This window comes from Balaenoptera ricei, chromosome 19 (assembly GCF_028023285.1).
Source record: "Balaenoptera ricei isolate mBalRic1 chromosome 19, mBalRic1.hap2, whole genome shotgun sequence".
In the NCBI taxonomy this organism is placed as follows: Eukaryota; Metazoa; Chordata; class Mammalia; order Artiodactyla; family Balaenopteridae; genus Balaenoptera; species Balaenoptera ricei.
The window spans coordinates 64,093,644-64,109,303 of NC_082657.1; the positions used below are offsets into that span (position 1 = coordinate 64,093,644).

Consider the following 15,660-nt stretch of genomic DNA (forward strand, 5'->3'; position numbering starts at 1 on the left):
TTTTTTAAAGTTGAGGGAACGTATTATATTTAAACCTGCCCTCCAGGAACTGCTGGAGTCCTTTGGGCTGAGACGAAAGGGCGCCGGCCAGTGACTCGGAGCTGCGCGGGCAGGTGGCCCTGGAGAGGCGGCTGCATAGGTGAACGTAAAGGCCAGCATCCTGCGTGTTTTTGGTTTGCAGCTCCTCTGTTTTCCCTTTATGCTTTAAAGGGCAGGTGCTTAAACCCATAAAGACATGTCTGTGTTAATGGGCACGTAAAGTAAAAAGATGTAACCTGTGAAGGTGGGAGGGGCTGTGTAGGAGCAGAACCTTTGTACGTTGTTAAAGCTGGAAAGGGAAAAACTGATTCTAACCTTCCTGGGGAGCTGCCAGGGGACTGAAGAGCCAGCACCGTCTGTGCAGAGCAGAGCTGGAAGACACACTTCCCTAATGCAGAACTTGCTACAGAGCTCCAGTGAACAGAACGGGGCTGCTGGCACAAGGGTGGCCATAGACCAATAGAGTAGAACTGAGAGCCCAGATATGTGCTTGTACATCTCGGTCAGTTGTTTTTTAAAATTTATTTTATTTATTTATTTTTGGCTGCATTAGGTCTTCGTTGCGCACGGGCTTTCTCTAGTTGCAGCGAGCGGGGGCTTCTCTTCGTTGCAGAGCGTGGCCTTCTCATTGCGGTGGCTTCTCTTGTTGTGGAGCACGGGCTCTAGGTGCACAGGCTTCAGTAGTTGTGACTCGCGGGCTCTAGAGCGCAGGCGCGGTAGTTGTGGCGCACGGGCTTAGTTGCTCCGCAGCATGTGGGATCTTCCCGGACCAGGGCTCGAACCCGTGTCCCCTGTATTGGCAGGTGGATTCTTAACCACTGTGCCACCAGGGAAGTCCTTGATCAGTTGTTTTTGTCAAGGGTGTGAAGACCATTTGATGGGGAAAGAACAGTTTGTTCAATCAAATGCGCTGGGACAACGGTGTCCACAAGCAAAAGGACGAAACTAGACCTTAGACGACATGCAGCGGTCAACTCAAAATGGATGAGACTTAAACTGTGGAGATAGAAATATAAAGGTCTTAAAAGAAAATCTTTGTGACCTTGGATTTGGCAATGGTTTCTTAAAGCGCAAGCAACAAGTGAGAAAACAAATTAGACTTCTTCAACATTAAAATCTTCTGTGCGTCAAGGGACATTATTGAGGTGGTGAGAAGACAGCCCACAGAATAGAAGAAACTATTTGGAGATTATGCATCTGGTAGGGGTTTATAATCCAAAATATTTAAAGAACCCAATTTAAAAATGGGAAAAGGATTTGAACAGACGTTTTTCCAAAGAAGGTATACAGATGGCCAGAAAGCACATAAAAAGGTGCTCAGTGATATTAGTCATTAGGAAAATGCATATCAAAACCACAGTGTGACAGCACCTCACGCCCACCAGGATGGCCGTAAAAGGCAGATGGATGAGTTGCCAGGGGTGTAGGGAGATGGCCGTGCTCGCGTGGTGCTGGTGGGGATGTAAGATAGTGTGGCCACGGGGATCTGCCTGGCACTTCTTCAAGAAGTGAAGTACAGTTACCGTATGACCCCAGTTCCACTCCTCGGTGTCTAAGAGAATTGAAAACATTTGTTCACACAAAGGCTTTACACAGATGTTCACAGCAGCATAATTCATAATAGCCAAGAGGTACAGACCACCCCAGTGTCCAGCGGTGTGTGACTGGATAGATGTGTATAGAGTGGGTACAGAGGGCCTGCTGTACTGGCCATGTTATATCAGGGCCTTGAGCGTCCATGGAGTTTGCTGTCTCCTGTGAAGGCCTCGGGGCGGCTGTGCATGTGATGGAACCTCATTCATCTGTGGAAAGGAATGAAATACCAATACATGCTACGATAGCGGATGAATGTGAAAACACTGTGTCGCGTGAAAGAAGCACACACGAAAGACCACCTATTGTGTGATTCCATTTATGTGAAACGTCCAGAACAGGGAAATCCATAGAGACAGAAAGTAGGTTAGTTGGCTGGGCATGGGTACAGGAATTAGCCACATACATCACATCCGTGATGGAAATGTCTGAAATGAGATCAGGGCAATGGTTGCACATCTTGATAAATTTACTAAAAGTCTTTGAAATGTACACTTAAAACGGGTAGATTTTATGTTAAATAAATCATACCTCAGTAAATTGTTGAACCAAAATACTGGCTGAAAGCAACAGTGACTGACAGAGCAGGTCCCATTTCCTTCAAGTCCCTGACCTAGTTTAGCTCTGGTCCCTCTGCTGGAGATTTTCCTCTAAGAATCCGCCCTGGGGCACTGATGGGACTGTTTCTCCTTTTCCGGGTCAGGTGCTGATATTTCTAACGTTTGCAACGAAGCGGCCCTGATCGCCGCCCGCCACCTGAGTCCTTTTGTCCGGGAGAAGCACTTGGAGCAGGCCGTTGAGAGGGTCATCGGAGGTGAGCCGGGCAGTGTTGAGGGGCGGTTTCCAGCTCTGACCTGCAGCAGGCCCACCCTGGGGCCCCAGCTTCACTTCAGTGAGCTGCAGCCGTGGACAGTTTTCCAGACCAAAATCTGGGACTTGGGATCTGCCAGCAGCTTTCGTGCTCTTACTAGAGCAACATTTAGAATTTCAAAGAGATGTGACCTCCAGGGCGCTGCGTCAGACCCAGGTTCGGGTGCTGCCCGTGGCCGAGAGGCAGGTTGTTCGCGTGCTTCCTTGGGAAGCTTCAGCGTGGGGTAGAGGTCTCCCGAGTGCCCTCCCGGGGACGGAGGTCAGGGAGGTAGGTGTCCGTGTGGCCAGCAGCCGTCCTTCCTGATCCCGCCCCACGGCTGTGAGAACCAGCCCGTCTCCAGACAGCAGGTTGGCAGGGCTGCTTTGTCTATGCTTGACGTTTTGTTGAAGTGTGGCGTGCACAGACAAGTGTCAGCAGGTTGGCAGGTCTGCTTTGTCTTTGCTTCACGTTTTGTTGGAGTGTGGCGTGCACAGACAAGTGTCAGCAGGTTGGCAGGGCTGCTTTGTCTTTGCTTCACGTTTTGTTGGAGTGTGGCGTGCACAGACAAGTGTCAGCATGTTGGCAGGGCTGCTTTGTCTTTGCTTCAGGTTTTGTTGAAGTGTGGCGTGCACAGGCAAGCGTCAGTAACCCAAGGCAGTCGCCACAGCTGCTCGACACTGTCCTCGTGGCGCTGCTGAGCTGACCAGCCCTGAAGCTGAGCTCACGCGAGTATTGGTGCCTTCTCTGTGCCCTGTTCCCTGCCCGTGACTGGGTGTAGGCGGCGTAGAGAATGCTCCTGGTCTCCCTGCGTCCGGCCTCTCTGCCAGTCAAGCCACGGAGAGTAGCTAAGCCCCTTGGCTACAAACGGGCCCCCAAAGGCACCTGCCGCTTGCACGGTGGGGCGGGGCTTCGGCAGGGCAGAAGGCAGTGTAGCGTCTGGCGTGGAGGGACAGGCGCCCAGCAGGCCTGAGCGGTGTGCGTGGAGCGGACAGGCTGCGGGTCTGTCCTGGGCGGACGGAGGCCCTGACCAGCCCCCAACACGCCCGCAGTGCAGAATGGGACCTTGGCGCCCACCTCTCAGCTGTCCGTTTGTCCTCTGCCTCTTGCCATGAGCTTGACTTGTAGGTCCCGAGAAGAAGACGCGGGTCCTGCAGCCCAGTGAGAAGATGACGGTGGCCTACCATGAGGCCGGCCACGCGGCGGTGGGCTGGTTCCTGGAGCACGCAGACCCCCTGCTCAAGGTTGGCCCATCCCCTCGCGCATCTGCGGTGTGGTTCAGGGCCCACTTCCCTCCCGGGGGTGCTGTGTGGGCACGGTGCATTCCGGGCGGCGGCCCTCTTCACTCTTTGAGGATGTAATGGTCTAGAATTTGCTACAAGACTCCTTGAGGGGTGGGTGGGCAGAGAGGGGCTGCTGGTTCCAGGAGGGGCCTGGATGCTGGCCACCTGACACCTGGAGTTTCCATGTTAAACTCACCTCGCCCTAAACTTTCCCCTGATGGCACGGCCCCTCCACAGCTTCCTGGGACGGCGGGACAGAGGGGCTTTCTGTGTTCATCCTTGGGGTGACCTGTCAGTGCTGGGGCCCAGGGTTTCCTTTCCTCCTCCGGGATGCCCGGGGACCCTGGGGGTGACAGGGCGCGCCTGCCGTATCTGGCAGGCGTCCATCATCCCCCGGGGCAAGGGGCTCGGCTACGCCCAGTGCCTGCCCAGGGAGCAGTGCCTGTACACGCGGGAGCAGCTCTCGGACCGCATGTGCGCCGTGCTGGGTGGCCGGGTGGCCGAGCAGCTGTTCTTCGGGCAGATCACCATGGGGGCCCAGGATGACCTGAGGAAGGTCACCCAGAGTGCCTACGCCCAGGTAAGGCGGTGGCCGCGGGGGCTGGGAAGGGGGCTCAGGGCACCGTCCGCCAGGCTCACGCCCGCCCCTCGCCTGCCCCAGATTGTGCAGTTCGGGATGAGCAAGAAGCTGGGCCAGGTGTCCTTCGACCTCCCCCGACCCGGCGAGGTGCTGGCGGAGAAGCCATACAGCGAGGCCATGGCCCAGCTCATCGACCAGGAGGCTCGGCGGCTGGTCAGCTCCGCGCACGCGCGCACCCCGGACCTGCTGACGTGCTGCCGGGAGCAGGTGGATGAGGCGGGTGGGGCCGGCCCGTCCCCAGGGTCGGGGCGGGGGCTCTGCAGGGCGCCGGGCGGACGGCCTGGCGTGGCCTGGCGTGCAGCTGGGCAGGCGGCTGCTGGGGAAGGAGGTGCTGGAGCGGGCCGACACGGTGGAGCTGCTTGGGCCCTGACCCTTCGCGGAGAAGACCACCCGCGAGGAGCTCGTGGAGGGCACGGGTGGCCTGGAGGAGGACACGTCCCTTCCCGAGGGGCTGACGGGCGGGCGGCACGGAGTGCCCCGTGGGGGAGAGCCCAGCCTAGCGCCCCTGCCTGGAGGGCAGCCTCCGCGGTCTCCAGAGAGCAAATTAAAACGTGATAATCACAAATGGGTGTTTTCAGGTCAGGGTCCTCTGAGCCCACGGGGATTCCAGCTCCCAGAACGTGCCCTTCCACCAAGGCGGGGGCTGGGACCCTGTTCCCGAGTCGGAGGGGAGGGCAGTGGCCGAAACTCACCTGCCCCCTGGGGGCCTGCGTGTAGGACCCCCCTGGGCCTCCCACGAGGTGGGTGGTGGGCTCATCTGGGGACAGCCGCCCAGCAGGGGCACATCGGTGCTGGTCACCTCACGTGCCCCGGGGAGAGACGGAGAGGGGGCTTTTGGCCCAGTTCAGAAATCCTCAAGGTCTGTCCGTGGCGAGAGGTTCAGAACTGAGGAAAGGAGAATGCTAGCCAGGCGTCAAGCGAGTAGCTGTTAGGGTGGCGGGAGACCAGTTAGTCCTTTCGGAGGGGCCGCGCCACTTCCACAGGCGGGGCGTCTGGGGGGGTCTGAGCCTGAGGGGTACCCCAGCGGAGCCGCCCCTGTTCTCAGGGTAGGGGCCTTGCCAACCGTGCGTCTCCGGGTAGCTGTGTTCCTTGTGGCCCGTGTTGTTAGGGTCCAGGAGAGGGGGCTCTGGGTTGCTCCACGTGGGAGGACAGCCACCGGGGGTCGTAGCGAAGCTCTAGGGCCGAGTCTTCCATCCCCCGGTTGGTCCTGGAGCGAGGCCAGGGCCCAGCCCCCGGGGAGTCGGGGTTAGTGGAAATGGCCCCGGGGGTCCCCAGAACACGGCCAGGGTGTCGGAGTCGTCAGAACTGTGACAGTAGCAGCAGCTGCTGCCTTGGGGTGGGCGACGCGGGCTGACTGCGGGAGCAGGGGCACTGCCCCATGTGCCCGCCGCTGCTGTCCCCGCCGTGGCCACATGCTGGGCCTCGGGGATGAAATTTTCCAGATCTTTTGGTATATTTGCCTCAAAAATAGAGTTTCCAACTTGGGACAAACACTTTCAAGTTTGTTGTTTGTGAAACGTGTATTGCTGAATTTCTGAGATCTCTGGGGCTCATCCTGTGATGCAGCCTCGAACGCTCAGCCTCTGTGTGTTGTGCTGCTTGGCGTCCTGCAGGGGCCTGTCATGGGGCTCCTTCTGATGGAGGTGGGGTGCCCTCCTTGACCCCAGGAAGGACCCACGTCGTCCCGAGCCTGGGGCTCTGTTCCTTGGGAGGCTGGGTGCAGCCCCTCCGCGGGTCCAGGGCACTCCCCTGGTGACAGCGCCCCTGCCTGCGTGCCCCGTGCCCGCACCCCCTCCAGTCTCCTCAGCCCCCCCTTCACCTCGCACCCCGCCTGGGCCATCGCACCCTGCCTGGGCCATCGCACCGCCTGGGCCGAGGCCTGGCCGAGGATCTCGGGTTAGGAAGGCTCAGCCCCGCAGGAGGGACCGCCCGGCACGGGGCACGCGGCCTGCATCTCGTGGTGGTGAAAACGGTCCCGGTTTAGGCTTCATCCCTGGTCTCTGCTCACAGGCGGGCCCTACCTGGCGGCCACCTCCCCAGGAACCTGCCCCAGGCTGGGAAGAGCCTCTCGGGAGCGCCTCTGCCTCTTCCAGCCTGGGCTTGTGGGGGCAGGGTCTTCGCTTCTTTAACGCCTCGGGAGCCAGGGCGCTTGGCCCTGAAACGTGACCCAAATAAGAGCCCAGGGTGTGTCACAGTGGAACCCCCAGTGGCTTTAGCTGGGGGAGGACCAGAGCGCGGAGCTCCTGGAGGCCCCTAGAGCAGCCCAGCCCGCACGCCGGAGCTCCCACGTCAGCTGGAAAGGAAGAGACTGGTCAGCGAGACTTGGGACAGGGTGCTGTTTTAATCCTGCTGTTTGGAAATGAGATCTGCAGAAGCCGTAGCAAGAAGGATGGGAACTCGGCGGCGGGGAAGACCTGGGGGGCGGGGGGCGCGGCTGCCCTTGCGGGATCCCTTTTAAGTGAAATTCTTGGTTGTGTCTGGAAGACACCTCCGTGTTGCTGCCCCTCATGTGCCCCTCCTGGCGCAGAGGGCGACCCTTTTCCTGGCGGGACGTGCTGTAGCCACGCCCAGTGGGCCCAGCATGTGCCCAGGCCTGTTTTCCTTCCCCAGAAACGTTTCAGTGGAGAAGGGGTCAGGGCAGGTGGCCTTGGGGACTGAAAGCAAGCTTACACGTTTGTTTTAAAACTGTTCTCGGACTCGCTGTCTGACTGGAAGCCGGTTCCGTCCCTTAGTGTGTAAGCAGTGTGTGGAGCAGCCGAGCCTGGCGCCCCCGAATTGGGGGCCAGGCGCTGTGCCCAGGTCCCCTCACGTCCCCATGCCCCTCGGGCTGCTGCACGCGTGTGCGTGCCTGTGTGTGCGTGTGTCAGGTGGGCCGCGGGGACTGTCATGGCAAGGATGGGGGGAGGGCGAACCTCGCCTGCCCCTGCCCTGCCCGGCGGTCTGAGGCAGTCGTGACATATTTGGTGTTCCGAGCTCAGGAGGTGGGTCTGGCTCTCAGGCAGGGACCACGGCAAGCAGGGTATTAGGGTCTGGGGGCTCTGGTGCTGATACTTCCTGGGCGGCAGGAGGGGGGCAGGGTTGGAATCAAGGCGGTTAGGGCAGCAGGGTGTCCCGCGGGCTGGAGCTTGGCACTGCCGTTCAAGACTGGACCCCTGAGACCCCCGGGGGGTTGCAGAGCGCCTCTCACGGGCAGGTCTCTGCTCACCGCACCCCTACCCGGGAGTCTAGTGACAGACGAGGACACCATTCCTACAGACAGAAGTCTCATCTCATCCCTGGGCCTGGTCCCTGATCCAGGGACCAGGAAGAGCTGGACGTAAGGCCACTGGGCTGTGCTTATGCGGAGGCGCCACGTGGGGCGGGCAGCGTCCACGGGGCCACGGCTGCCCGGACCTGCCCCGCCTCGGCCCTGGGCCAGCCGGCCTAGTCCTCCTTGGGCCTCTCCACGGTGAGAAAGGTGTCCACAACGGCAGGCTGCCGCTCAGGGTCGCCGAAGGGCTGCTTCTCACGGTTCTGCTCGGCCCTGGTGCGTGTCCAGGAGGGGGAGCGCAGACAGCCGGCCCTGGGCAGCGGGTGTAGGCCTGGTGGGAACACGGGCTGGGGTCAGTATGGCTTGGGGTCCCAGGTCACTCCTTCAGCTACTGGGCTGGGCCCGTGTGTGCCTCCAGCACGGGGTCGGGCCACACGTTGGGGTCCCCTGGGCACCAGCAATGTGTACATGTGGGTCTGGGTGCAGCCCGGCCAGGGGCTTTCCTGTTGTCCCCAGGAGGGTCCCCTTGCAGCCGAGGCGCCCGCCCTGGGGGTGAGCCTGGCCCGGAGCAGGTGCCACCCCCTCACCCCCCGCCCCCCGCCTGTATGGGCAGTGAGCTGAGAAGGGGGAAGGTCCCTGGGCCCCCATACCCCCGGCGGCTCCCGAGCCGTTTCTGCGGCCTGCGGGCTCCAGCACTTGCCGGGAACTGAGCTGAGGAGGGGCCAGGACTGGTGAACACCACCCCCTTTGTGCTCTGCCTATTTGGGATTAAACCCAAGTAGTGAATTCTGCTTTCAGTGGGACTGTGGCTGTGGCCTTACGTTGGCATTTGAAAAGTGAAATTAAGGAGGGGTAGAAAAATCCCTTTGAGTCGGCAGACAGGTGTGTGAAGTGCAGAAATGGTGAGTGAGATGGTGCTGTGTCGACAAACACTTAAACACGCGTCAGAAAGGAAATCATTTTCTACAGTGGGTCTCCAGGGAGCCGTGCTGGGTGGCCTGAGGCCCCAGGACCCCCTCCAGACCCCGGCAGCAGCCCCACCTGCGGGCGAGTCGCTGGCCAGGTTCTCGTCATCTGAGTCGGCAAAGACCTCGGCCAGCTCCTGGTCGGACATGTCGGTCAACTCGGTGAGGTCCAGGAGGTCAAAGTGCACCTCCAGGGAGGAGACGCTGCTCAGGGGCTCTGCGGGCAGAGGGGCGTGTCAGCGGGGCCAGGTGAAGGCCAGTGCGGTGGGAACAAGGAGGGGCTGACCCATCCCCGGTGCCTGCTCCCCGGGGCGCACCCGAGGCCCAGGGACCCGCCTCTGGTCCCGGGGAGCACGCTGGGACAGGTGGGCGGTACTTACGCCGCCTCTCCGTGACCTGCAGGAGACCTGGTGCCGGTACTGGGACGCCCACCTCCTCCTCGGCCACAGGTGAGTGGCTGCCGGTCCCCGTCCCAGGAATGGGGGTGCCCAGGGCAGCCCTTGGCACCTCGACCTCCTTAACTACCCCTGCAACAGAGAAGGTGTTACCCGGGAGGGGACTGCGGTCTCCCACCGCCACCCCCAGGACGCAGGCTGGGAGGACTTGAGAACCTGGCCCATTGATCCTTCCCTTGAGGCTCTGGGCAGTGACCGCAGTGGCCAGGGGTGACCTTGGGTCAGGAAGCCAGACAAGGGGCAGAGGGCTTCTCCGAGGATGCTGCCCTTCCCTGTAACCCTGATTTCCAGACCCTTTGCCCTGATTACTTGAGCAGGAATGACCACAGGTCTCGCGGGGACACTTGCTGGTCCTGTCGGAGCCCCCAAGACACCGATACGGTCACCTGTCTCTACTTTTTGGTCCAACCTGGGGTCGGGTGGGCGGTTGTGCATTTCCTCGCCCTTTGGCTCCCTTTAATCCAGAACGGCCCCGGCTCACCTGTCTGTCCCGTGTTGTGTTTGAATCCACGTAACACGTTCTCACATAAAACGATTCCCGGACGGTGGACGCAACAACCCCTCCCCACCGACCACGCCTCCGGACTGGGAATGTTACTCCAGGGTTTTTTCTATGCAATTCTTGTTTTTATGTAATGGCTCATTTCATGTAATTTTTTGTCGGGTGAGAGGCGAGGCCCCTTGGGGATCTGCTTGGTGGAGACTGTGCCACTCAGGGGCGGGCCCTCCACCCCACGGAATGCTTGCTGTCACCAGGGCAGACACTGCTCCGTCACGCCTCCTACCAGCTCCTCCAGAGCGTTCCAGGGCCCTCCGCCCCACACGGCCAGGGGTCCCAGTCGTCTGGCAGGCACGTGCCCTGAGGCGACGGGACCCCTTGGCTCCCTGGCGTCCCCACTGCTGCTCTCTCTGAGCCCCCCCCGACAGAGACCCCACCTGCCCCCAGCTGGGGGACCCCCAGCTGAACAGGTGCTCAGTAAAGAGTGAGGAACGCCCTCCCGCTCCCTCAGCAGTGTGGCCGGCCATCCCGGGGGTCCAGCGCCGAGAGCTGGGTGTGGACGAAGCCACAGGAGCAGCTGCTAAGGGGGGGCCCGCCAGGGGGGCCCAGTGCCGACAGCTGCCAGTGAGGGGTGGGCCTGTGTGGCCAGCAGCCTGGCGGGCCGCGTGGGTCTGGAGGGTCCCCGGCTGGGTGGGATTTGCAGCTGCAGAGCTGGCTGGGTCGCCCCTGGCTTCTAGGAGGGAACCGCTCCCTGGGAAGCATGGCTGAGGGGGGTGGGCCTGCTGACTGGCGGGGCCTGCCTGGCTCTGCCCCGTGCTGTGTCATCACGCAGGGCCCAGGGCTGGCCCACTGGACTGGGGCTGGGGATCTGGTTTCCACCTTGCTGCCGCATTTGGAACGTGGTGTCTGAGCACCCTTGGAGGGTAGGGTTACACCCCCTGGTGTCCCGGCCCGCCCAGCCCAGCAAGGACGCCTTCCCGACCAGAGGGCACGGGAGCTGGGGTGAGCGGGGAACCTCTCCCGAACCTCAGAATCCCTGCTGAGGGTCGAAGGCCCAGGAAGCCCTTGGGGACCTTTGCTCTGCAGGACAGTGTTCTGCTTCCTCCAGGGGGGGTGGCACAGCGGCCCGGGTCCCCCTCCCCCAGGGCGCACGCGTGCCCGGAGTGTCCTGCTCTGCTTCCACACGTGTCCCATCGTGGTGGGTGGCTGGCTGGCTGGGGGCTCCGGCTAGGTGCTGCCATTCCTCTGGAGCCTCCCAGTGGGGCAGGTGGCTCTGGGTTAATAACAAGAAGAATGACAGTGGCTCATGGTTTTCTGTGCCAGGCCGAGTTCCAGCAATATGTTTTTCAGCTAGTGTCACGACCAGCTACGAGGAAGGGACAGTGGGTCTTGTCCGGTAACACCGAGGGGCTCAGCTTGTTGAGCGGGAGCTCTCAGCCACCACCTGCCGGCCAGCAGAGGGAGGGGAGACCCTGACCTTGCACCCACAGGGAAGCTAGGCCCTGACCAGGTGGAAGGGGACTTAGCATAAAAGCTGGGGCAGAGGCGGGGGTCTCTGCTCATAACGGCCCTCTCTCACCTTACCTAGAAAAGAAAGCGCTATTCACCTGTGCATCCGGCAGATTCCTGAGCGGGACTTGGATGAACAAAATAGGTGATTCCTGCCCTCTTGAGGTGGGGCAGGGCTGGGGAGCCCTGGGGGCTGTGGCCCCGCTTTGGGGACAGGTCTGAAGGAGGGTGGGAGCTGGGTGATAACTGGGGAGACAGCACCATCAAAGGCCCTGAGGGGAGCATGGCTGCCTCTGAGGGATGGCCGGGGTGGGTGAGGGCAGGGGGACACCGGTGGGGAGACACCTCTGGCTCCTCTCTGAGTGAGCTGGGAGGGTTCCGAGCTGAGTGGGACAGACTCTACCTGCATGTTTATGGGATGGGACGCAGTCCAGGTGGGAAGGAGGAAGTCCACAGGTGCTGAGATGGGGGCAGGGCAAGGAGGCAGGACCTCTTCCCCATCCAGCCTTGGGTTAGGGGGCTGGGCATGCAGATACGCCTCATTATAGATCCTAGGATCCAGGGGTTCCAGGCAGCCCAGGACAGATCTCCAGCCCCTACAGGCACAGTGGCCTTTTGTACTCATTGTAAGAAGCACATTTTATCAAATTTCAGCATCCCCGAAACAGCAAACCATCTAGTCGATGGTGTCACAGAGCCAATGGAGTATGGTAATGGTGCACTTTTAAAGTCACCTTATGTCTACTTTTTTATTCTTTTCAGCTCCCTTTGGCAGTGGTCTGGTCTTTATTTTGTAAATCCTGGTGTCCTGGCCTGTGTCAAAGCTGTGCAGGGGAGGAAGAAAAAGCAGAAGATGCAACTTCTGGCATCAAGGACACTGATCTTTTGGCTGGAAGGATGTGAAGGAAGCAGGACCTTTGCTTGGTCCTCGTGCGCAGTAGGTGCACCGTAAATGCTGGTTGAATGAATGAGCCCAAGACCCCACCCCAGAGTCACTAAGCGGCTGTGCTAGGAATCACCTGGGTCTGCCTGATACCCTCTCGATAAGCCCTTGTAGGAGGAAGGGAGAAATTCTTCCCGAGTGAGACCCCCTGCTCTTCCTGGGGTGTGAAGCAGAGGAGTGACCGATCACACAGGCAGGCACAAGGGCAGGGGTCCTTGGCAGCCTGGCCAAGCCGTAGGCTGGGTGGGTTCAGCAGACCCCAGGGTTGCCCAGGCCAGGGCAAAGGTGAGCGGTGTTTCTGATGCCCCAGGGTCAGCAGAGCACTGGCAGCCTGGCAGAGCCCCCAGTGAGGGCGTGAAGCCCCTGGCCCCTGCGGGGGGCCTGCTGCCCTGCCCTGCGGAAGCAGCACCCGCGTGGGGAGGCTGGAAGTGGCGGCCCAGGGCCTGGTATGAACGGGTACGATAGTGTTACCCTGTGCTACACTGCTGACCTATTTTCTAGCACATTCGTGCCAAGAACTTGGCCCAAATCTCAAGTTCCCTGCTGTGTGCCCAGGGTTTTGCCCCAAGCATGGAGGAGGTGCTCTGCACGTACCCAACACGAATGAGTGAAGTAATGAAGTGAATGAATGAATAGCATAAAAACCAGCATGGCTGCAGGGAGGGAGGGCTGGGCACTGCCCCCCGTTTCCCCGGCCCCTGTCCCTGGAGTCAGCGCTCCTCCTTGGAGCATTCTGAGGATGCCGGCTGGGCCCCGTCTAGGCTCAGCCCCTACAGGGCAGGGCCCAGGCCTCTCTCTCCCAGTCGGACAGACTTGGAGGTAGGTGGGCTAGAGACTTGGTCTCCCAAAGGCACCTTCGAGAAGCACACCCTGTCCTCTCCCCTCCATGTCTGTGCACTTTGATATTAAGAAATTACTGTTAATTCATTTAGGTGCAAAAATGCTGTTTTAATTATAAAAACCTTATCTTTTAGAGGTAATTTCAGAGATACTTAAGGATGAAACAATATGTCTAGATTGGCTACAAATTACTACTGAAGGAAGGTGGGTGCAGGCGGGTGAGCAGCCGGCAGGTAGCACGGGGTGAGGGGCGGGGGGGGGGGGGCTTTACCATACTGTTCTCTCTACTTGTGTGTGTGCCCCTCTCTCCAGAGTAAGTTCCAAAAAGTCAGCAAACTCAGAAAATGACAGTCACAGCTACCCATGCATGACGCCCCCATGTGGGCAGGACGTGGCTACGGGGTAAGAAGCGTGTGAAGGCCACCTCCCGCTGCTGTGGCCCAGCCCCACCACGGTGCCTGCACAGAGGAGGTTCCTGGTTAATAACATGTCTGAGCACTGCATGAGTTAGGTCTCTGGGGCTCCAGTAAGTGACGTTCAGAAATTGAAGGGTCGTTAAGCTCCCCCCCCCCCTCAGGCCTGCCCTCTGCTCCCTCTCTCTGCAGGCAAGGGGGGGTCTCCACTGAGAGAAGGGGACACGGAGCTCAGAGGGGCCTGGCTGCTTTGCCGGCATCCCCAGCCTTTGCTCTCCAAACCTGCCCCATCAAATCCTCGCAAAGCTGCCACCCGGAAGCCCCGGGGTCCTCGTACTGCCAATGGGAAGAAAAAGCTGGATCCCTCCCACGAACAACAAAACAAAGAAAACCCACACCCACTAGCCCCTGAGTGTCTCTGGTGGTGCTTGGAGGGAGCGTGACATGAGCCCCTAGACAGCCGTCTGGAATGCACCTGCCCAACTCAGCCTGCAGACAGAGCAGTAGGTGGACCCACTGCTGCAGGACACCTCCAGGGCCAGCATTTTGGTCTCCAGAGCAGGCCACTGGTGTGGCTAGGGGACCCCCAGCGGACCCCTATGTGGTCAGGGAGTGGCTCCTTGGCATGGGACCTCCAGGAAACCCCGGGGGCATCTGGGGCCTGGCTGGGTGGGTGGAGGAGCCCGGCACTTTGCATCCAAGTTCCGAGGCCGATGGCACAGGAAACCCCTCCTGAAAGGTTCCTGGGAGGTTCCTATGAACCTGTCCTAGGAAAGGTTTCCCTCCCACCGGGCCAGGGCCAGAGTAGGGCCAGACTCCAAGGGGAGAGACCCCCGGTACATCTCTACCGTCCCGACAGCTGGCAGGGGCCGTGAAGAGGGGTCACTCCGTGCACACCTGCCCTCCCAGATGTGTGAGCTCCTGGGCCTCGCCCCGGCAGCCAGCAACCCCTGCCGGCGTGGGAGCCTCCGCAGGCGGCGCCAGGTGCGCCCCCCGCTCCGAGCCCCTATCTCAGCCTGGTGCCCCGAGGATCCCGGCCGCGGCCTCCCCGCCCTACCCCCAGGGAGGCTCGGCTGGGCCGAACAAAGCAGACGCGCAGCTAGGAGGGCAGCACCCCCCCCCCCCCCCCACGCCTCGCTGACCTGCATCCCGACTCTGGCCCTGGCACGCCCCATCTTCCAGATCCCCGGCTCCGCTGGGAGGGGGCTCAGGACCAAGCTCTGGGCCAACCACTCAGGAGCGCGCCAGGCACCGCTGCCCGGGTCGGGAGCGCGGAGGACGAGGGGGCGGGGACGCGATCCGTGCGCCCCCCGCCCAGCGCGGGGGCCGTTCCGGGCGGTGCCCCCGCTCGTCTTCCCGGGCGCGGCGCACGAGGCTCCCCCCACTTCGGCCCGGCGCAGGGGGACTCGGAGCTGCCGGTGGGTCTTCACGGCCCCGGGGCGTGGCCGATGTGTGGGCCCAGGGGGAAGGGGCTGCGGGCCGCTGCGGGGAAGGCGCAGCTCGTGGGCTCCCGGGGGCTGGGGCCGCACTCACCTCCCGGGCTGGCGCCCTCCGGGGGCTCCATGCGGCCGGCAGGGCCTGGGAGGGGCGCGCGCGGCGGCGTCGTCACCCGGCCCGGGCGCCCCTGCAGCTGCGGCGGCGACTCGGCCCCGGCTCCCGGCGCAGCGCATTGGGGCAGCAGCCGGGGGGCCGCGGCGGCGGGGAGGAGCCCGCGGGGCGGGGCGCGCAGCTGCTCCGGGGCCCTGTTCTTCACCCCCCCCCCCCACCCCGCCACCCCGTTCTCTTTCCCAGGCCCCGCAGCACAGGTGCGGCCCCGCCCCGCCCCGCGCGCGCCCCCTGCCGGCCCCTGCCCCTGAGGACCCTCTCCCACGCGGAGGCTACCCCCTCCTGCAGACCCACCCCGACCTGCCCGCGTCCCCCAACGCTGGCCCGGCCCCTGCGGCCCCTGCGCGCGCCCTCATTCAGCAGCCGCGCCGGCTTCCGTCCGTTTGTTCTCCCCCGCAAATCTGTGGGCCGCCAGCTACGTGCCGGCGCTCTGCGGGGTATGGAGGGGCGGGCCTAACACCCTAGGGCCCTTAAGCCAAGAATTGCAGATTGTGATAAATGCTATGGAGAGACACGGCGAGGGGGCGGGAGGGGCGGCGAGAGCGTCTAAGGGCTAGGCTGGGGGCAGGGGCGGGGGGAAGGGAGGTCAGGAGAAGGAGGCGGGCAGAGAGGGGGCCCCGGAAGGAAGGCAGGCAGGGTCTGGGCGTGCTGAGAGCACCAAACGGTTCGATGGAGCCCCACTTCCAGACGCTGGACCCTGCACGAGGCCCTGGAATGCGGCTTTGTGCCAGGCCCTTGGTGCATTAATTCTCCCGGGGAATCCTTAGAAGACGGGATCC

General features: G+C 61.8%; 2 protein-coding genes across 11 annotated transcripts in view; one reads left to right on the plus strand and one right to left on the minus strand.

Annotated features, from left to right (window-relative positions):
• Positions 1-15,660, plus strand: part of LOC132354300 (AFG3-like protein 1) — a 34,410-nt gene that overhangs the window by 17,497 nt on the left and 1,253 nt on the right. For 4 of the 10 annotated variants that reach the window (XM_059906127.1, XM_059906131.1, XM_059906133.1 and 1 more), the window contains exons 11-14: positions 2,336-2,446; positions 3,608-3,723; positions 4,142-4,342; positions 4,424-4,967. In XM_059906127.1, the coding sequence (XP_059762110.1) occupies positions 2,336-2,446; positions 3,608-3,723; positions 4,142-4,342; positions 4,424-4,957 (962 nt within the window). In that variant the 3' untranslated portion in view covers positions 4,958-4,967. Of the gene's footprint in view, positions 1-2,335; positions 2,447-3,607; positions 3,724-4,141; positions 4,343-4,423; positions 4,968-9,019; positions 9,067-11,159; positions 11,226-11,842; positions 12,951-13,468; positions 14,452-15,660 lie in introns of those variants that run through there. The other 6 variants (XR_009499227.1, XM_059906128.1, XR_009499228.1 and 3 more) reach the window with 6 other exon arrangements.
• On the minus strand, positions 6,725-15,053 carry DBNDD1 (dysbindin domain containing 1). The gene is made up of 4 exons (XM_059906148.1): positions 14,810-15,053; positions 8,998-9,144; positions 8,694-8,834; positions 6,725-7,983 (listed from the first exon to the last, which is right to left on the minus strand). The coding sequence occupies exons 1-4, from the start codon at positions 14,838-14,840 to the stop codon at positions 7,826-7,828; spliced, it is 477 nt and encodes a 158-aa protein (XP_059762131.1). The 5' UTR covers positions 14,841-15,053; the 3' UTR covers positions 6,725-7,825.

Coding starts and splice junctions, on each gene's coding strand:
- DBNDD1 (XM_059906148.1), bottom strand. CDS start 14,840: ATGGAGCCCCCGGAGGGCGCCAGCCCGGGAG. Junction 8,835..8,997: donor GCAGGTCACGGAGAGGCGGC/GTAAGTACCGCC, acceptor CTCTGCCCGCAG/AGCCCCTGAGCAGCGTCTCC. Junction 7,984..8,693: donor GGCCAGCGACTCGCCCGCAG/GTGGGGCTGCTG, acceptor TGTTCCCACCAG/GCCTACACCCGCTGCCCAGG.